Raw genomic sequence first — 19487 nt, forward strand, 5'->3', positions numbered from 1 at the left:
ATTATTGCTTTAACTTGGAAAGCCAATACAAAAGCCACAATGGATAACAGATTTTCATTCCAGCCCAGCAAACTTTACCATGAAGTCTACTCCAGGAATACTGGGAAGTAGGCTTTTGCTGCTATTTATGTTGGAAAGAGACTCAGCAGTGCTATTGTAAATCTACCGTAGGTTTGGCTGAATGTTTACCATGAATATTAAAAATAAAGTTCCATCAGTACACCCTGAACTTCTGAAGTGATAACATATGTAGTGTTTGGACCTGCCACCTGACTGGAGGAAGCCAGCACTATAAACATCATCTAAGAAATCTAAAACCTGTTAGTAGTTTATTAGGAAGCCTCACTCACGATATTAGAGAGTCCTATCCCATTGATTAAAAAAATGAGTTTTCTGCTAGAATTTAGTTTAACTTCTTCTACAGATCTTTTGAATCAGATGCAAATATTTTCTGTGGTATCTATATCTTAGCTTAGACTATAAAAGTTCTGTCTCCTATTCATCTGTGGGATACATTATATGAAAATATTTAGTATGGTATCCTCAGAAACAGACAGAAAAAAGACTAAAGTAGACTGGGGTTATTTAGTCCAGAAAAAATAAGACAGGGATGAAAAATGAAGTAGATTTTCTAATTTAGAACGGTTTCCAGGAATCTAGAGGATAGAGAACAACATTGACTGAAAAGTAGTTTGAAGAATTTAGGAGAAGAAAAAAAAACTTAAAAAGTTAAAAGTTTAGGGCAGTCTTTAAGGAAGGATCTAACAAGAACAAAGAAGATGCCCATAATATGTGAAAAGCATCATTGGGTGTTGAACAATCTCATTATCTAGATTTTTTTTGGAGAATAGGTTAAATCAGAGCTCAGCATTCTCACTATCCGTGAGGGCCAACTTTAAGGGCCAAGACAATACCTATGAAGGCCATAAGCTGACATATGACATTCAGGGAAGAAAATGAAAGGAGAAAAGAGTAGAAGAAAGAGTAGTGAATGGAAGAAAAGAAAAAAAAAGAAAAGCTGAAATTAAGATAAAAGTAGGGACCTCAACAGTGGCATAATTTAACTTTTTCCTTAGTGATTTAGGGACCAGAATATAAGGATTATTGATTAACTGCAATCGTAATACAATCATTTTCCAGTCTCTTTCCTTTCTGTCACTCCCTTTGGCTGTCATTGGGTTTGTCTTCTGCAAACTTTTCCTTATAATATGTTGCTTAAAATTATGCTGACATCTGAGAAACCTAAAACCAAATATATAAGGGTTATGTGTAAAATAAGCCTGATTAGATTCTAATCCACTGCTAAATGGTCTCTCCTACAGAGTAAAGTACATGAGTTTTAGTGCATGGACTTTGTGACAGATCTTTCAGTGGCTTTTTACTTACTTACAATTTCTCCTCTGGGTTGCAAAAGGTAGGGTTGGCCAGCAACTTGACCCAAATATATGGGAGTGCTGCCACATGTGAACATAGTCTGTAGTCTTGTGACAGACTATTCTGCACATTTGAATGTGAGATCCAAATGTCCTTCATGTATTTTAACACAGTGTCTTAAAATTGTATTTCTATCTTTGTAGCTTTTAGACACAAAAGACATATTTCCTTGAAGTCACTTTTCGCTTATTTCCAGAACAATTATTACCTCATGCTTCTTCCACAAATATTCAGTGAAAAGAATTCTAAATGAATGAAAAAAATCTCTACTCTGGTTGTATTTGTTTAGCAAGAAAATGGGTACTATCTTAAGGTCATGCTAGAGACATGGTAGGCAAGAATTAATATAATTAAAAATAGATATAGAATTTGATACCAGTAATTTATGTTCTATATCAATGAGGTTATCTGCCATAACATAGTATGGACATTATTCGTATGGTATTATTTAAAAACCAACCAACGATATTATTTTAAACATTAAAGGATGCAATGTATTGTTCCCTGTGTACCTGTGAGACAATATGTGTGGTTATTTTCAAATAAATTATGCCATTCTGAACTCTGGAATAGAAAGCCAGGGACTTACTGATCTTTTGATTGCCAATTCTGAATTTGACTTAGATATTACTGGAGCATCATTTCCAATTGATATCAGTTCTTTAAATATTTGAGGGAAAATTCCAAAGAAGCAATTTGTGCTTAAGTAATTTAAAAGTTCCTTGATATTCTTTGGAAAATATGGCTCTGTGATGTGGAAGAATTGTCTTCTTGTTTAATCCCTGTCCATGGCACAGAAACTTGCACATGGTAAATACTCAATTCAATTCTTGAAATAAATATAATAGCTATATATAATAAAGGCTAAAGCAGTGACCAACATATAAACCTCTCATTATAATTGAAAAGTTGCTTTTATCTACATTATTTCAGAGAAGCAGTTAGGCACATCTTTCTCTTGCCTCACTTCCCATCCCAAACAAATTTTCAAATTTTGACTGGTTTTGCAGGCAGGGAAGACGCAGCCTAAATAAGTAGAGGATATTGTTAGTGACATGATAGAAAACACAGTTATCCTAAGGGATTTTTCTCCATTAAGATATTTTGGGCCTCACTTAAAGTATTGCAAGAATAAACTTACCTAGTTTTACTTCAGCATTATGAGTCAGTAGCACATTCTGACCTTTGATGTCCCGGTGAATTACACGGTGTGCATGAAGATGAGCTAAGCCCTGCATATATATATATATATATATTTATTTATTTATTTTTAAGAGCCACATCAGTATATATATTTTCTCTTTTTCTGGTACTTTTCTTAGTATTTTTGGAAAAACTTTTGGTAAGAAAAATAACCCAGATTTGCATTTTTCAGACAAAATTCTTTCTTTAGGCTGGAATTATTACAACCAGTTCCCAGAAATACTACTTTTGGCTATAAGGAAAGGAAAATAAATCAGGACACTCATGAAAGAAAAAGAACACCAAAAAGTAATGTTTGTATACATTGGGCCATTTACTTTCCTTTCTAGCATCCATATTTCCAACTAATCATAAGAGTAAGGACCTGGACATCTTAAATATCATAACTCAGCCATTGTTTCGCTCTATTCCTCATCCAACCATTTGTTTAGTCCAAAATATTTTCTAGTCAATCTTGTAGGCTGAGAATTTGGAGGAATATGGAAATTCATTTTAAAGCATTTGCAATTTGTATTGGCTTACCATGCTGGCTCCAGCCCATTCACCACTAAAACTAACCCGTGACCTGTCTAACCCGTGACCTGGCTTCAGTGAGATCACTCCAGATACTAACTTGGGATTAATAATAGAAGTAACAGTAAAAAGAGCTAATATTTATCTAGTCCTTATTCTTTGCCAAGAATTGTGCTAAGTGCTTTACGTGGAGTAAATTATTAAATTCTCAAAGCAACCCTTTGAGACGGGTGCTAATATCACCCTATATTACAGATGAGGAAAGTGAGATTTGGATAAACTAAGTAACTGACTCAAGGACACAGAGCTAATACATGATGAATCAGAAATTAAACTCAGTCCAGAGTTTGCAGTCTTAACTGTTTACACTATTACCACAAGTGAATCCAATTAAGATGGGAGGAAGGACATTCCAACATTGTATCAGTGGTGCTGTTCAGTTCTGTTAATATCCTTCTTGGGTGACCCTAAGCACTTAAGGCACAAAGAAAAATTTGAGTTTGGTAGATCCACAAGATTGTCGCTCTCATCAGATTTGGTGTTCAAAATAAAGTTTTAAAAATAGGGCTTTATTCAAAGAGAATGTCTGTAAAATGGTTGTGGATGGTTTGGGGCCATTTCTGTAAAACGTTGACTTCTGCCTCACCTTTATCTTAATCTCTAATGACAGTGCTATGCATTTTTTTCTTTTTAAAGAACTCTAAAAATCATAATAACATAATAAATACTCCAAGTGGTTATTTCCACGATTCATTGAACACAATAGTCTGACTTTGACAGAGCCATTAAAGGTATTGATTTGGAAAGTCCTGGCTACCCATCTTGTGGACTATAAAGTTTAAGGACGTCACCTGAAAATCTACCTTCTCTAAAGCCTTTTGGTCATTTTTCAGTATCCTGATCCAGAGGTTATGTTTAGAATTCTTAAACCATCTTATATGAGCAGGTATAAGGTACACTGTATATATTACTCCCAGGTTTTTTCAAGGCCAGGGGAGAATGACTAAATGAAGACTCACCTGAAGGATTTCTCGGCAGATATAAGCAATCCAATCTTCTTTCAAACTCTGATTTCTGGTCATTCTCACTACATCAGTGACTGAGCCTGCTGCACACAGCTCCATCACCATCTGCAGGAAAGCCAACAAAGTATGAAGAATTAGAAAGTAATTCTCTAAAAATATCTGGAGAGTTTTAGTTCATATGGTTTATATTTATATATAATGTTTAGAGATTAAGACACTGCCAAAACTTGCTCAATTATCTGGTGGAAGACTCCAAAGGTTATTGGAATTAGAAAGAGTTGGAAAAAAACCCAAAGATCTGTTGGGGGAGCGAAGGCAGGTACTACACCAGGGATATTTAACCAGGAGGTGAGATTTGAGCTAAGCCTTGGAGTATAGGTGGTGTTTGGATATGTTCAGAGCGAAGAACACTCAGTTTATTGAAAACAGAATGAGAACATGCCTTTAAAAAGAAGCTTGTGTCAGGGAGAAGCTTGAGTGACTATTGAAGTGGAACAGAAAAAACAGTTGAGGGAACAGTTTGATTACAGGTGGAGAAGCAGGATATGAAGGATCTCAAAAGAATTTACACTTCAACATTAAGGCTAGATTTGCTTTTTTATTGTTGTTTTGTTTTTATTTTCAAATTCTAGATTCTTTTTCCCCAAGACACTGGCAAACTATAACTCCAAAAGGGAAACCGTCAATTGCATTCCCGTAGGGCATTTTTTTTCCCAAATGATTTTACTGCTAAGGAAAGTCTATTTTAAGACTAATATCTTTCACAGTGTCTCATGCAGACTTTGCTTTATTAATAAAGTCAACTTCTCAGAAAATTTATTTTTGCCACCAATGAATCAGGTGTCCAACTAGTAAATTTCCTTTCATATATTAGCTAACTAGAGGACTGACCAACGTGAAGGAGAACATTTCTATTATAATCAACCCAGCAAACTTTCATTAAGCACAGGTTTATGCATTAGTGTCCATGTCAAAACTGCTTTATCAAAAGAACAAAAACATGTCTTTTTTTAACTGTAGGCAAGTTAATTATTGCCATAGATGAAAGAAAGCAAAAGGATAAACCCCAAATCATGAATATTCAAAAAGTCTACCTTATTTCCTTTTGGAATACTAAAATTTTCTTTTCAGAAAATTACTCCCTTAATTTATATTTGTTCACAATTGATATTAGTGCATGTCTTTCACTTGAGTACACTCTCATGAAAAAGAAGAGAAGAAACAGCCTAACAAAACCAATAATACCGACAAACCACAAAAGGTTAATTTTCATGTTAACTATATTGCATGGGCACAACATGTACACTGTGGTAATGGAAGAAAAAGGGCACATTTTAAACCATGACAAACCTGAATTAAAGCAATTTACCAAGATGCACCCTGGAAAATCTTGCTAATATGACTTGAGTCAGAAGAGCTCTACTGTGAAAGGAATGTAAGGCATTCTCAATCATTTTCCCAGCTTTGTAAGTGCAATGCCTGGCACGTACGCTTTATAAACAGTAATTATTTAGTCATTTACTTACTTCCTATTCTGGTTTTCATGGGCAAGAAAGTGTGACTGGTCCCATGAAAACTCTTACCTCCACAAATAATTTAGGCATGTAGTGCCTATTCACCCTTCAGACCTCAGTTCAAAAAAAAGTTTCTCAAGAAGAGTTTCTCATTCCTCAATTTAATTTAGATTCCTTTGTTATTTGGCCACACAGAAGCATGTTCTTTCCCTTCTGACCAATTATACATTCATTTGTGTGATTATATGATTGATATTGGGCTTTGCATATAGACTGTAAGCTCCAAAGGGCCAGGTCCATGTCTATTCAACTTATTATTGTATCCCCAGCATTAAGCATAAGGCCTGGAAAAAAGATGGTTTTGAAAGAATATATGTTGAATGACTGAATGAATTTAGTACTAATAAATATATCCAATTAGAAGTCTGCCATACTGTCAAGAGGAAAAACTTGTAAGTAAAAATATATTAAAATGTAAATGTTGTAAGACAAAAAACAAAAAACAAAAAACCAGTAGCCATTAAAGCTGTGCAACAATATTTAATAAAATCTCAACTGGAATTGTCAGAGAAGAGAGGATTTAGTTAACTAGTCATTTGGGAGAAAATAGGGTTAAATTGAAGATGTCTAAATTTGGTGATTCTCAAAGTGTGGTACCCAAAGCAGTAGCATCAACATCATCTATGAACTTGTCAGAAAGTGCAAATTCATGGACCCACACCCCAGACCAACTGAATCAGTAACTCTGTGGGTGGGGCTCAGTAATCTGTGTTTTTGATCAGGCTCTCTAGGAGATTCTGACGCATGCCCAAGTTTGAGAACCACTGCTTCAATTCAATCCCTTGTTGAAAACCTTTCTATACTGTCCGCTGTCCTGCTTCCTAAAATCCATTATATAAAATGTAACAGAGTCTTTCCTTGACACTTGAAGATCCTGAAAAGTTTCAGTCATTATTTTGAAAAAAAAAAATACTACTATTCTTGACTTGAATTGGAAATGGAAATGTAGCAACTGCACACTGACCCCAGCTTATGTTCTAAATATTCCTTTTTAAATAAAGATATCCTTGACCAAAGCTCATTTTTTTTTGTGATTTGACTACATTTCCTATAGTGGGAGGCAGCAACAATTCTGGTAACTGTATCATGGGTTTCAGTTAGCCTCTAAAATTTATCTCATTAATCTATAATTTGTGATATTGTAGGCAGGAAGACTAAGAAAAGGATACGTAAACTAACAATTTAGAAAAGAGTTTCTAAGAGTTGTATTTAAACATAAATGCATATACTTAGCAAACACTTAAAATGCACCCATATGATCATGCCAAATGCTAATTAGAATTGATACTTATATAGTCATTATTTGCAAGTCCATCAGGCAGTCTCTTTCGCCATACCACTAATTTACCAGCAAATATAGTAGTAATTACATAAAGTTAAAAGCAGCAAAACTACATTTGAAAACAAATATGTTAGATACTTTCAGTGTTCATTTGAGTCCTCCCCCATCCTACCCCCAAGACCCTTGCCAGGCACTTGTTATTTTTCCATATTTTATCACTCCCATCTCCAGGACTCAGAGCACATTTTATCATACTACTTAGAGCAGTTGAGTGCTTAAGTTTTCCTGTAGGTGCACAAAAGTGACATCTCAGCTTATGAAAGTGTATGTCCTCAAGTGAGATTTAGTTTTAAGGAATAAGATCAAGGTAATTAAATACAGACCCAAAGTTGATGCCTCTGGCCAGGGGGGCTCAGCTTGAAAAATGCACCATAGAAGGACACAATGTTTTTGTGAAAAGAGTACTTCTTCAAAAGGTTGAGTTCAGTCCTGAGATCCTCTTCCTCATCCTGTAGAATAAGAATAGACAGTAAAGCTCCTAAGCTATGCCATTCAATGACTATGGGACCCTGAACTATAGTAGATCAAAGTAGGAGAATACTATGGCAACCTATTATATCCTACAGCAATTTATAACAATCACAACTAGAAGTGTCAGAGAATGGAGATCTCTGGTTACCTAGGAATTTAGGAGATAATAAAGGTTAATTGAAGATCTTTTAATTTAATGGTTCCCAAAGTATGATCCCTGGACCAGCAGCAATGGCTACTGTATAAAGTTTTCATTGAATGGAATCATTACTTTTTTGTTTGTTTTGTAACAGTTTTATTGAGATATAATTTACATACCATACAATTCACCCATTTAAAGTGCAAAATTCAATAATTTTTAGTATATTTACAGGATTATGCAACCATCACCACAATCAATTTTAGAACATTTTTATCACCCCTAAAGGAAACCCCATACCCTTTAGCTTTCACCCCCAAATTCTGCCATGCACATATCCCAGCTCTGAGCAAACACTAATATATCTTCTATCTCTATAGATTTTTCTATCCTGGACATTTTATATCAAGGAAAACAATATAGTATGTGGACTTTTGTGACTAGCTTTTTTTCCAAGATTCATCCATGTTGTAGCACATATCAGTATTTCATTCCTTTTCATTTACCTTTCATCAACTGATGGACATTTGGGTTATTTCCACCTTTTGGCTATTATGAATAATGCTGCTATGAGCATTCATATCAAGTTTTTGTGTGGATATATGTTTTCATTTCTCTTTGGTATATACCTGGAAGTGAAATTGTTAGGTCAAATGGTATCTCTATGTTTAACATTTTGATAAAAACACCAAACTGTTTTCCACAGTGGCCGCACCATTTTACATTCCCAACAGCAATGATGGTTCCAATTTCTTCATATCCTCACCAACACTTATTATTTTCTGTTTTATTTTTATAACCACCCTAGTGGGTACAAAATCGTATCTCAGTGTGGTTTTGATTTGCAATTCCCTGATGACTAATTATGTTAAGACTCTTTTCATGTGCTTATTGGCCATTTGTATATGATCTTCAGAGGAATGTCTAATTGAAAATCTTTGCCCCTGTTTTTTTAATTGGGTTATGTGTCTTTCTATTATTGAAATATGAGATTTACATATTCTAGATACAAGTACTTTATAAAGTATATGATTTGCAAGTATTTTCTCCCATTCTGTGGGTTGTCTTTTCGCTTTCTTGATAGCATCCTTTGAGGAACAAAATTTTTAATTTTGATGAAGTCCTATTTATCAATTTTTGGTTTTGTTGTTTGGTGTCATATCTAGGGATCCATTGCCAAATCCGAGGTCAAGAAGATTTACCCCAATGTTTTCTTCTAAGCATTTTATAGTTTTAGCTCTTACATTTAGGTTTTTGATCCACTTTGAGTTAATTTTCATATAAAGTAGGGGTCCAACTTCATTCTTTTACATGTGGATATCCAGTTGTCTCAGCATTATTTGTTGAAAAGACTATTCTTTCCCCATGAATTGTTTTTGCACCCTTGTCAAAAATCAGTTGACCATAGATATATAGAAATAGTTCTATTTCACTGATCTATATGTCTATCTTTATGCCTGTACCACACTGTCTTTATTAGTTTGTGATTCATTGAATTTTAAAGGTATTGGTTTAATCTGTGCTGATCTTTTTAAAAGACATGCTTAAAGTCATTTATTTTCCTAATCACTACAGTGGTACATATGTATAAAATGTATATGAAGTAAAATATGTAAGTGGTCTATTCTCACTGAACATTTCCTCCTACCACTGGTAACTGTTGAGTGTTTATTCCTCCAGACATTTTTATATGCTAATACAATAGCTATAGATGACAGACATAAATGGGTAGAGATATGATCAATAGATTATATATATATTTTAGGCATTTATCTTTTAATCTAAACAAGCTCATATTGTTCTCGCTATTCTATCACTTGCATGTTTTATTCAATATCTGAAGAGCATCTTTCGATATCAATAAACATAAATGCACTTCCTTTTTATGGATGCATAGCATTGCATAGAATGGAAATATGGGTCTGCCACTCAGGGAACAGGTCAGGGATAGAGATATTGTTTTTGAGGATTATCTATATAGTGATAATTGAAGCCATCTTTTCTGATGGGATCGACCAAGGTAGAGTACATAATTTCAAGAGATATTTCTAGCAGAAGACGGTATGCTGTCACCAGAAAAGAGCATCTACACTAGGCATTAGGACACCTGGGTTTTAGCACTGATAGCCAAGAGTTGGAAATTCACTTAATCTTCCCAAGGTTCAGATTGTCCTCAGAAATCTGATAGAAGATGGCAGCCATTACCTATCTTCATGGAACGTTAGTGGAATCAAATGGGATAATATACTTAAAGTTCTTTGAAATCCTTGGAAGAACAATGTTAGGCATGCAAGGTATTATCATACAATATTTTGTTACTTGACCTTCTCATTTGAATTAGTCAGAGTGTTATCAGAACTATACACCTTTCTCTACTTTTTATCCTAATCTACAAACATCAGCAACCTTTATTTCCAACACATTTGTTATAGTGGAGTGAAATGGGAAGCGATTCTCTCTCCCTAAGATTCAGCTATGTCTGCTTGTACCATGACAACCGAGTAGTTTCCATAATTCCTCTGTAACTCTTCTTAGCCAATAAAAAAAAGTTCTTCACTTAATAATTTTAAAACCATCACACTTTTAGGGTATATAGGTACAATACACTGGAGAAAAATATCTTAAAATATTAACTTACAAAAAGGTAACTTAAATTGTTGGGAATTTCCAATGACCATATCATTGGTTTATGCATTTAGGTGTCATAGTCTTAAGTTAAAGGAATTTACATACAGGGAAATAAGATCCACATACATGAACGATATAACCGTTGATAAATACAAGACAGTGTAGAATGAAGTTGAAAGTGACGTGAAGTGACTCAGGAATTGGTCCTACACTTGACAAATGGATTCACCGCCAGGGTCCTTTAAATTCCTACTAGCTCTAAATTTCACTTGATTGTAAATAAAAAAGCTCTCTTATTGCATCTATAAAAGTTCAATTTATATAACCTTTTCAATATGTAGTTCAATTTATAAGTTCAATTTATATAATCTTTTCAACAATAACCTCTTATTGTACAAAGTGAAATATATTTGTAATATGTAGAGGAAAGAAGACTTTTTAATTAAATATACAGTTAAACTCTTGTTCTGAAATCCAGTGAAAAAGGATGCCTTTGACTTCTTTTGGGAAATAAATTAGAAAAGGGCCAACTGGCATGAAAAGTAATTAAGGGGTTAACCTATAACCATCTTTAGTTCTCCCCAGTATTTCCCTCAATTACCTTGACTTGATGACCTGGGGGTAGGGGAAAATACACCTTTTAGCTGAAATGAATCTGTAACTGAATATATCTAGTCAGTTATCATTTTCCTTCCTAGCTTATTCCCTAAGACCCAGTAGGAAAGATGGGCAATTACTTTTTATATTTAGCTATATTGTGTCTGGGCTTTAAAAATAGTTATGAAATAAATATAAGCCAATGTACTAGGTGCTGTAACGTCCCCAAGTATTCATAATATATCTTTTAAAATAAAGTTTGAAATCTTGGAGAAATGGCTGGCAGCTGCAGAAAATTCCCTAGGATTTTCCAGTGGATTTACCCATAAACATTCAACTACTAGCAAATAAATCTAGACACCTATTCATTTTGGGGGGAAGGGGATGGAGCCTGATTTCTCTAGTTGGAAACCCCAGTGACAGGTTCTCTCTTTGTACTTATTTTGTAATAAAGGCATGAACGAATAAAATAATCAACTTGCAGCATGAGAATTATATGGAAGTTCAGGTTCCGGTCTCATCCCAGCCTCCCAAGGAAGTTCAGTTAATAAGTTCTCTTCAAATTTCCTTAACCTGTTTTCTACAAAACTAAAAGTTGATCCTTGAAGCTTTCATTCTTGCCATGTAGGACCCTTAAACTTTATGCTTCCCTGTGATGTGACTCTCCTTTGAAATGGTAACAATATCTGCTATCAAATAGAAATAAACCTCATGAACTAGCAATTCTATATGTACATAGGCACTCTCAGTTCCTAGTAAGGCACCAAGGTTCTGCTGAGAGGAATACAAACTCATAAAGAGTGCAATAAAGAGGAATGAGATGATGGTGTGAGGATAAGAACTCAAGGAACAGGTTAAAGAAAAGCATGGGCCAGACTGAGTCCTTTAACTTGTTTGGTAATTTGATATCAAGGAGCTTCCTTTTCTTTCTGGGTTAGAAAACTCACATTCCCAAGCAAGAATAGGAGAATGCTGGGCTCTAGGCAGCTATGTAGTTGCATGTGACCATACTTTTAACCCTGCTTAGAGGTAGGCCAAATATTCTGCTGCCATTTTGCCTATGAGGAATCTGAGCCCTAGAGGGGTAAGACCCCTTTTCCAAGTACTTCTTGGCTATTTAGTGGTAGTCTTGGGACTTGAACTCATGTTTCTGAACTTCCACATTATTGCTATTTCCATAAACTTCTAACTCAAAGAGGTGTACGTGTAATTCACAAACTTCTTATCCCAGAGGATTCAAGATGATTTAGAGATGCTAACTGGCTGATCAGCTAGCAGTTATTTTTCTTACTAAAATATATAATCAGAGAATTCAAAGTTCCCAACTAGAAAAACTTTCAAGAGTGGGTTTCCCACATAAATGTAAACTCCCCCAAAACCAATAAACCAAAATCAGATATGTTTGGAAAGTATTAGTGTGTGTGACATTCTCAATTAATGGGAAGTTGAGCTTGTGAGAAACACATAAGTACATTATATCCATAAGGCCAAGTGGGTAATTTAAAACTATCACACATATCCTAGTAATATGATGATATAGCATTTCCTGGCTCAGGGCCAATTGATCCCAGAATGGCCTGAATATCCTGTTTTTTGTCAAGAAGAGGTAGCTCAAGGATGCCAAAACTCCCCATGTAATTTCACCCAATTCTAGAATCAAAATCTTTTTCCCTATAGAAAGAATACCAGAGAGGGTTGGGGAAGACCTTTAAAGAGGTTTATTAACACAAATGTTTGATGAAACTACAATTGGTCAAACAATTACATTTTTCATACCTTACCTTTTGCAGCTTCTTGATCTACCAAAGCATGTTATTAATCAGTACTATCTGTTTCATTTAGATATGATTTGTCTCCCGAGATACACTGTAACCAAAACAGGACTCTAGTACTTACTAAATGAATCATGAAGCTGTTTACCAATACCTTTCTAATATAACTAGAAAGTTTTTGTGAATATGATTGTGTTAATGGAAGAGGTAATTTTTAATGTGTCTGAGAGTATATTTATTAAGACACAAAAGGTTGAAAATATCCGAATACCCGAGAGTTGACTGCAGGGGAGAAAAGTAAGAAAAAAAGATATCAATGAATTATATTGATGAGAGCAGGAATTCTGCTTTTAGGCCCACAGAATACTTTGATAGTTCACCAACATCTAGATCATCAACATCTACTGAAAAAGAATTTTCTTTGTCAGATCTTATTCTAGAACCAGCAAATAATTATTGGTGTCAAAGAGACTACTTTGTAAGGCAGTTAAAAAGTTCCAAGTAGAAAGCATTTTCATGCTCCTTCATGCATTCAAGTACTCTGCCAGATGTCTGAAGACTTTTAAGCTGGGTAGCCTGTCGGGTTTCTGTCCACTATTGTTCTTACAATAACAAATGACAGTCCTCATTTGGTTCATGTACAATGGCAATGTTTCTTAGAATCATAATGTGGGAAAAGCCAGTTAGTCCAGGATACCATGTAAAAGGTGTAAAAAGGACCTTGCCAAAGCCAATTTTAGGCAAAATTTGCTCTTGGTCCCATCATCTCTTTTGTTGCTACTCAAGAGTACCATGCTCTTTAGATTTACTCAATCCTTTACCTGCTGTCAACACTTAGCTGTTTAGGAAACTATTTTTGTGTGTGTGTGTGTGTGTGAGGAAGACTGGTCCCGAGCTAACATCCATGCCAATCCTCCTCTTTTTGCTGAGGAAGACTGGCCCTGGGCTAACATCTGTACCTATCTTCCTCTACTTTATATGGGACGCCGCCACAGCATGGCCTGACAAGCGGTGCGTCAGCGCACGCCCAGGATCCGAACCTGGGCCGCCAGCAGCGGAGTGTGCACACTTAACGGCTACGCCAAGGGGCTGGCCCCTAGGAAACTATTTCTGCTAGGCTCTGCTTTCTGACAGATGCTAGTGTTCAATTACAATAATTGAATCTATGTGAATATGTTAAAAGATAAAAATATGTTATCACTTCCAGGCGAGAACATTTTAGTGGTGGCCTTCTAGTGACAACGATACAACACAAAGGAATTAGTTTAAAGTTGAAAATTAAAGGAAAGAGTAGTTTAAAGTAATGAGGACTTTCAGTACTCACGCTGTATCTCCACCCGACAGACTTTTGATATTTATTTACTCTCACTCGCCTTCCTATTTCAGGTAAAGGGGTCTGCAAAACCAAGAACAAAAGCTATTAGATTCACTGATACACTCTAAAAATGATTTATTCTTAAGTACTTTGTGCTCTTTTGACACTAAATGGAAGAGTAACATAATACTAATCCACTCTCAATTTTCACTAATAGTATTAACAGAAAATCAGTTTCTTATATATACAGAAACTTGGCACCAAATTCATAGTAACAGATTTAACTGCCATATTAATGGGAAAATTACAATTTGATGTTAGTAAAGTGCTATTTCTCCTTACAAAACAGGTAATTGACACTAACTATCTATGGAGTGAACATGATTTTTAATATTTCAAAAGTTAGAGTATCTAAAATGTAGATCCTAGACCCAAATGTAGGTCAAGGTCTCTCACGTTAAAACAAGGAAATAAGTATTTTAGAGAGCATCACTCAAAAAGTACTAGGCTGATTATTTGGAAGCCATGGTTTATAGGGCAAAATAAATCCACAAAACCTCAAAATCCCTTGAAACCCACATTGGTTTGCAACATTTGACATTTATTGGCAAAACAAAAAGCATGCAACTCTTTAAACAGTTTCAGCAATTCACTCCCTGCACAAATTGGAAAAGAACAGTGTATGGCATTGACAACAGTTCAGTGAATAGGTATAGCTTTTCAAACATAATATTTGAGAATTTTCCTTTAGGGTATAGTGAAGTGAAAATTTTTTGAACTTTGCTATGTTCATGCTAATATTATCTTGAGAAAGTGAGACACTCATGCTAAAGAAAGAGGACAGAAATCAGTGCTTAGCAAATTCTATAACAATATGTTATGAACCATGACACAACTATATGAATGTTAGCAGGAACAGTGTCAATTAAACTGTCTCTCTTGCTCATCTGTCAGAAAATACACGAAAAGTGTGCATCACTGACAAGTTCTTTCCTTCTACCTGTCATTGACAATCTATTGGCCTAAATTCTCAAAAGGAACGGTCAGAGAGGGAAAAGAATATGATGTAACACAGAAGGATTAACACAATATTAGAGGAAATCTCCTCTTTGCTACCCCAGGAAACAGATAATCAACTAGAAATAGACAGGAATACAGATATTTTCTTCACTCTTATAGAATACCAAAATATGTGGTACTTTCGGTGTGAGTGAAGCATTTTTTATGTGTAAATATAATAAATCAATAATAAAGATAATATACTAATGGATAGAAATAATATTAAACGATAAATATAAAAAATCCAGATTTACATAATTATATTATATATAATAATGATTTTTAAAAACCAATACAATATTTTCTGAGCTGTTTATCCCAAGGCCGCAGTCCATTAAGGGAATAGAATAAAAACAGGATATAATAGTACCTTACGAGCATTCATCACTTTAACAGCTGTAAATGCACCAGTCTTTTCATGGAGTCCCTGAAACACAGGATAGTAATAAACATCAAATACTGGCTATATAATCCAGTGATCAAGAGACAAACAAACTAAAAATATTAAAATTAAATAAAGTAAACAATGTAGTCTATTATGAAATATAAAATACTATATAGAGATGAAATATAATGTATTATATAGAGAACAGAAATATTAAATTATCAACATTTTAAACAAACTCCAACCATTTCACTTGAAAAATCAAGCAAGTTTATGGGAGTAGTTTTGCTTTTCATGTTTGTATTAAATAGTGTACATAACTGGCCATTTGAAGGCACTGCTTTCTTAGTATCTTTCGTCTAGGTTTATATGGCACCAAAGCATCAAAATGAAAAGTAAAAATTTCAGACTGGAGATGGGGATAAAGGAGATGGTCTACTGAACATTTTTTCAACTGATTATGTGGTACTATGCAGACATATCTTTCCATTAGACCCCTCTTCATACACTAAATAAGTTTTTCCATAATAATCACAGGTAAGAGTGACACATAATTAATTCAATGGCCTGTAAACCATTTAGTATGCCCTCAATCATATGAAAGATATTTATGAAAGGAAGAAGTTCTGAAAGATTCTTTTTTTATAGAAAAGTTTATGAGTTCTAAGAACTTAGTCTTATTCTAAATTCAAGTACAAGCTACAGATTTATAATTTCCAAAAATGAACATAGAGGTTTGGAATCAGAGTTCTTATTCTGTGGCTGGCGCCTTTTAAAATATTTCAAGCTGTAGTCATAGAAAAATTTCAGTCTGGTATCGATATGTGTAAGGCTTCAACTTAAAACAGAATGCCTTATCTGACAGTTCTCTAGCAGAAGATTTGATTCTTGGACGATACTGGGTTAGATAGTACCTTCCCAAAAATCAGGTTCACTCATAACTTTGGAATGTGACCATCTTTGAAAATAGGGTCTTTGCAGATATAATCAAGTTAAATGAGGTCATACTGGATTATGGCGGCCAATGGCTGGTGTCTTTATAAGGGAAAGGGGAGATTTGGACACAGAGACATAGATACACACACAAACGGAAGATGGCCATGTGAAAATAGGAAGAAATTGGAGTGATGCAGCTACTAGCCAAGGGATGCCAAGGGATGCCAAGGATTTCTGGCAACCACTAGAAGCTAGAAAGGAAGGATTCTTCCCTAGAGCATTCGGAGGGAGAATGGCCCTTCAGACTTCTAGTCTCGAGAACTGTTGAGAAAATAAATTTCTGTTGTTTTAATCCACCTAATTTGTGCATTTGTCACTGTAGCTGTAGAAAACTAATATAGGGGCATTCAAACCAAAGGACTGTCACTAGTCACAGCTTTCATGTGAAAGACAGCAACACCTTTTTGCTTATAGAATGATCAAATGAGGGGTGGTATGTCTGGATAGTGTTGTTAATATCTCAGGTAACACGTCTACTGGTTAGATGGTCGTAGCACTGATGGGAGGTGGCATGGATTGCTGGTTTCAGTTTATGGAGTCAGGCCTGAGTCAGGTTAACGTATTTTGTGTTGAATTGTGTCCTCCAAATAGATATGCTGAAGTTCTAACAACTAATACCTGTGAATGTGACCCTTTTTGGAAACTGGGTCTTTGCACATGTAATCAAGTTAAGATGAAGTCATACTGGATTAGGGTGGGCCCTAAAAGCAATGACTAGTGTCCTCATAAGAAGAGAGAAATTTGGACACAGATACACAGGGAGAATGCCATGTGATGACAGAGGCAGATTTGACTGATGTATCTACAAGTCAAGGAAGAATAAGGATTTCCGGAAATCACCCAAAGCTAGAAGAGGCAAGGAAGCCTTCCACCTTAGAGCCTTCAGAGGGAGAAAGACCCTGCAGACACCTTGATTTTGGAATTCTAGCCTCCAGAATTGTGAGGGAATAAATTTCCTTTCTTTTAAGCCATCTAGTTTGTAGTAATTTGTTAAGGCAGCCCTAGGAATCTACTACACAAGGCTAGAAGGATAGAAACTAAGCAAGGGAATGGGCTGGACTTGGGATAGGGTTCAGAAACTACTGATCAAGGTACAAGGAGATGTCTAGAATCAGGTGAGCAGTTTTGGGTGGATCATGACAGCTACCAAAGAGTAGAATTTTTAAAGGAAAGAAAAAGGTGTAGGTTACTAACTAATCAGAGAAAAAAGTAGTTAATATTTCAGATATTAACCCCTTATCAGATAAATGGTTTGCAAATATTTTCTCCCATTGCAAAAGTTGCGTTTTCATTTTGTTGATTGTTTCTTTTCCTGTGCATAAGATTTTAGTTTGAGGTAGTCTCACTTATTTATTTTTGCTTTTGTTGCTTGTACTTTTGGTGTCATATCCAAAAAATCACTTCCAAGACCAGTGTCATGAAGTTTTTTCCCTATGTTCTCTTCTAGGAGTTTTACAGTTCAGATTACTTAAGTTTTTAATCCATCTTGAGATAATTATTGTGAGTAGCATAAGATAGGGGTCCAATTTAATTTTATTGCTGGTGGATATATGAATATGTTGGAGACTCCCATATTTATTTATATCTCTGGAAGAAAATATATATTAATATTTTTATTTGTTTAGCTCTTATCATGACTTAGAAAGTATTGTTTTCCTAATTATTCATATAAATACTTTCTAGTCAAATTTTTATCACATCTGTATGCACAAATACAACATGTTGGAAACTGGCTCTCACACACCCTTTAAAGGAGTTAAAATGTTTACTTCCTTGATTCTAAGAGCTTATTTATGGGCCCAACTATTAGTCTGTGCAACACAAATATTTGGCATGTTAGTAAAGATATTAGCCATATGTTGTCTTATTTGATTGGTGGTTACTAAGCCACAAATTTTTTTAAAGTCTGGAATACACAGCCATCATACTCATGACACATATTAGTAAGATGACTAAATGTCTTTAAAAGGTGCCACCAATGACCATAGAACAGAGAAAATCAACTTGGTTCTACCCTCATTATCTGTGATTTAATCTCTCACTTGAAAATTGCAAAAAATTATTTTGTCAGACAAGGTATCCTAACGTGGGGTTTGGAAAACATGCTCACTGTGTCTGTATAGAAATTAAACCCCAGATCTTGGAATTATGTACTGGGTTAATATGCCTAACCATTATGCAAGCTTCCATAGAAGTTTGGTATATGCAGATAATAGATAAATGGAAAATTGCTGCCTGTTAACCTAATATTCCAGAGAGTTCCCTCTGTATCTTGACTTTTTAAAATTTTTATTTTGAAATAATTTTAGACTTAGAGAATAGTTTCAAAGGTAGTGCAGAGTGTTACTTTATATCCTTCACTCAGCTTGTTCTAATGTTAACATCTTATATGACCATGGTATAATTGTCAAACCTAAGAAATTAATATTGGTACAATACTCTTTTAACTACATTGTAGTCTTTATTCAGATTTCTCCAATTTTTCCATTAATGTCCTTTCTGTAGGACCCAAACTAGGATCCCACATTTCATTTAGCTGTCATGTCTCCTCAGGCTCTTCCAATCTGTGACAGTTCTTTAGACATCTTTGCTGTTTTTCATGACCTTGACACCTCACAAGAGTACTGGTAAAGTATTTTGTAGAATGTTCCTCTCTTTGGGTTTGTCTGACATTTCCTGATGATTACACTGAGATTATGGGTTTGGAGAAAGAAACCACAGAGGTGAAGTGCCCTTCTTATCACATCATGTCAGGGGTACATGGTATGACCATCACTGGTGATGTTAACCTTGATCACTTGGTTAAAGTGATGTCTACCATATTTCTTCACTGTAAAGTTACTGTTTTTCCCTTTCATACTCTATTCATTAGGAGTGACAGACGTTGGTTTTGAAGAGGGATAACACTGTTCTTGAGCATTTATCTAGAGAACCTCGAAGTCATCTTGAGATAAACTAATTGTTCCGTGGTGCCATCTTGTGTTTGGTTCACTGACTATATAGAAGCTGTTTTGTGATCTTAGCTAAAGACCAT

At 35.0% G+C, this 19487-nt stretch overlaps 1 protein-coding gene across 3 annotated transcripts in view; it reads right to left on the bottom strand.

The window, feature by feature from the left end:
- The window catches only part of NRK (Nik related kinase), a 134779-nt gene that overhangs the window by 57297 nt on the left and 57995 nt on the right, over positions 1-19487 (bottom strand). For all 3 annotated transcript variants that reach the window (XM_087427318.1, XM_087427319.1, XM_087427317.1), the window contains exons 2-6: positions 15443-15499; positions 14023-14094; positions 7415-7540; positions 4170-4280; positions 2576-2666 (exon numbers count right to left, since the gene is read on the bottom strand). In XM_087427318.1, the coding sequence (XP_087283444.1) occupies positions 2576-2666; positions 4170-4280; positions 7415-7540; positions 14023-14094; positions 15443-15457 (415 nt within the window). In that variant the 5' untranslated portion in view covers positions 15458-15499. The remainder of the gene's footprint in view (positions 1-2575; positions 2667-4169; positions 4281-7414; positions 7541-14022; positions 14095-15442; positions 15500-19487) is intronic.

This window comes from Ceratotherium simum, chromosome X (assembly GCF_057802395.1).
Source record: "Ceratotherium simum simum isolate JZ-2026a chromosome X, ASM5780239v1, whole genome shotgun sequence".
Taxonomy (NCBI): Eukaryota; Metazoa; Chordata; class Mammalia; order Perissodactyla; family Rhinocerotidae; genus Ceratotherium; species Ceratotherium simum.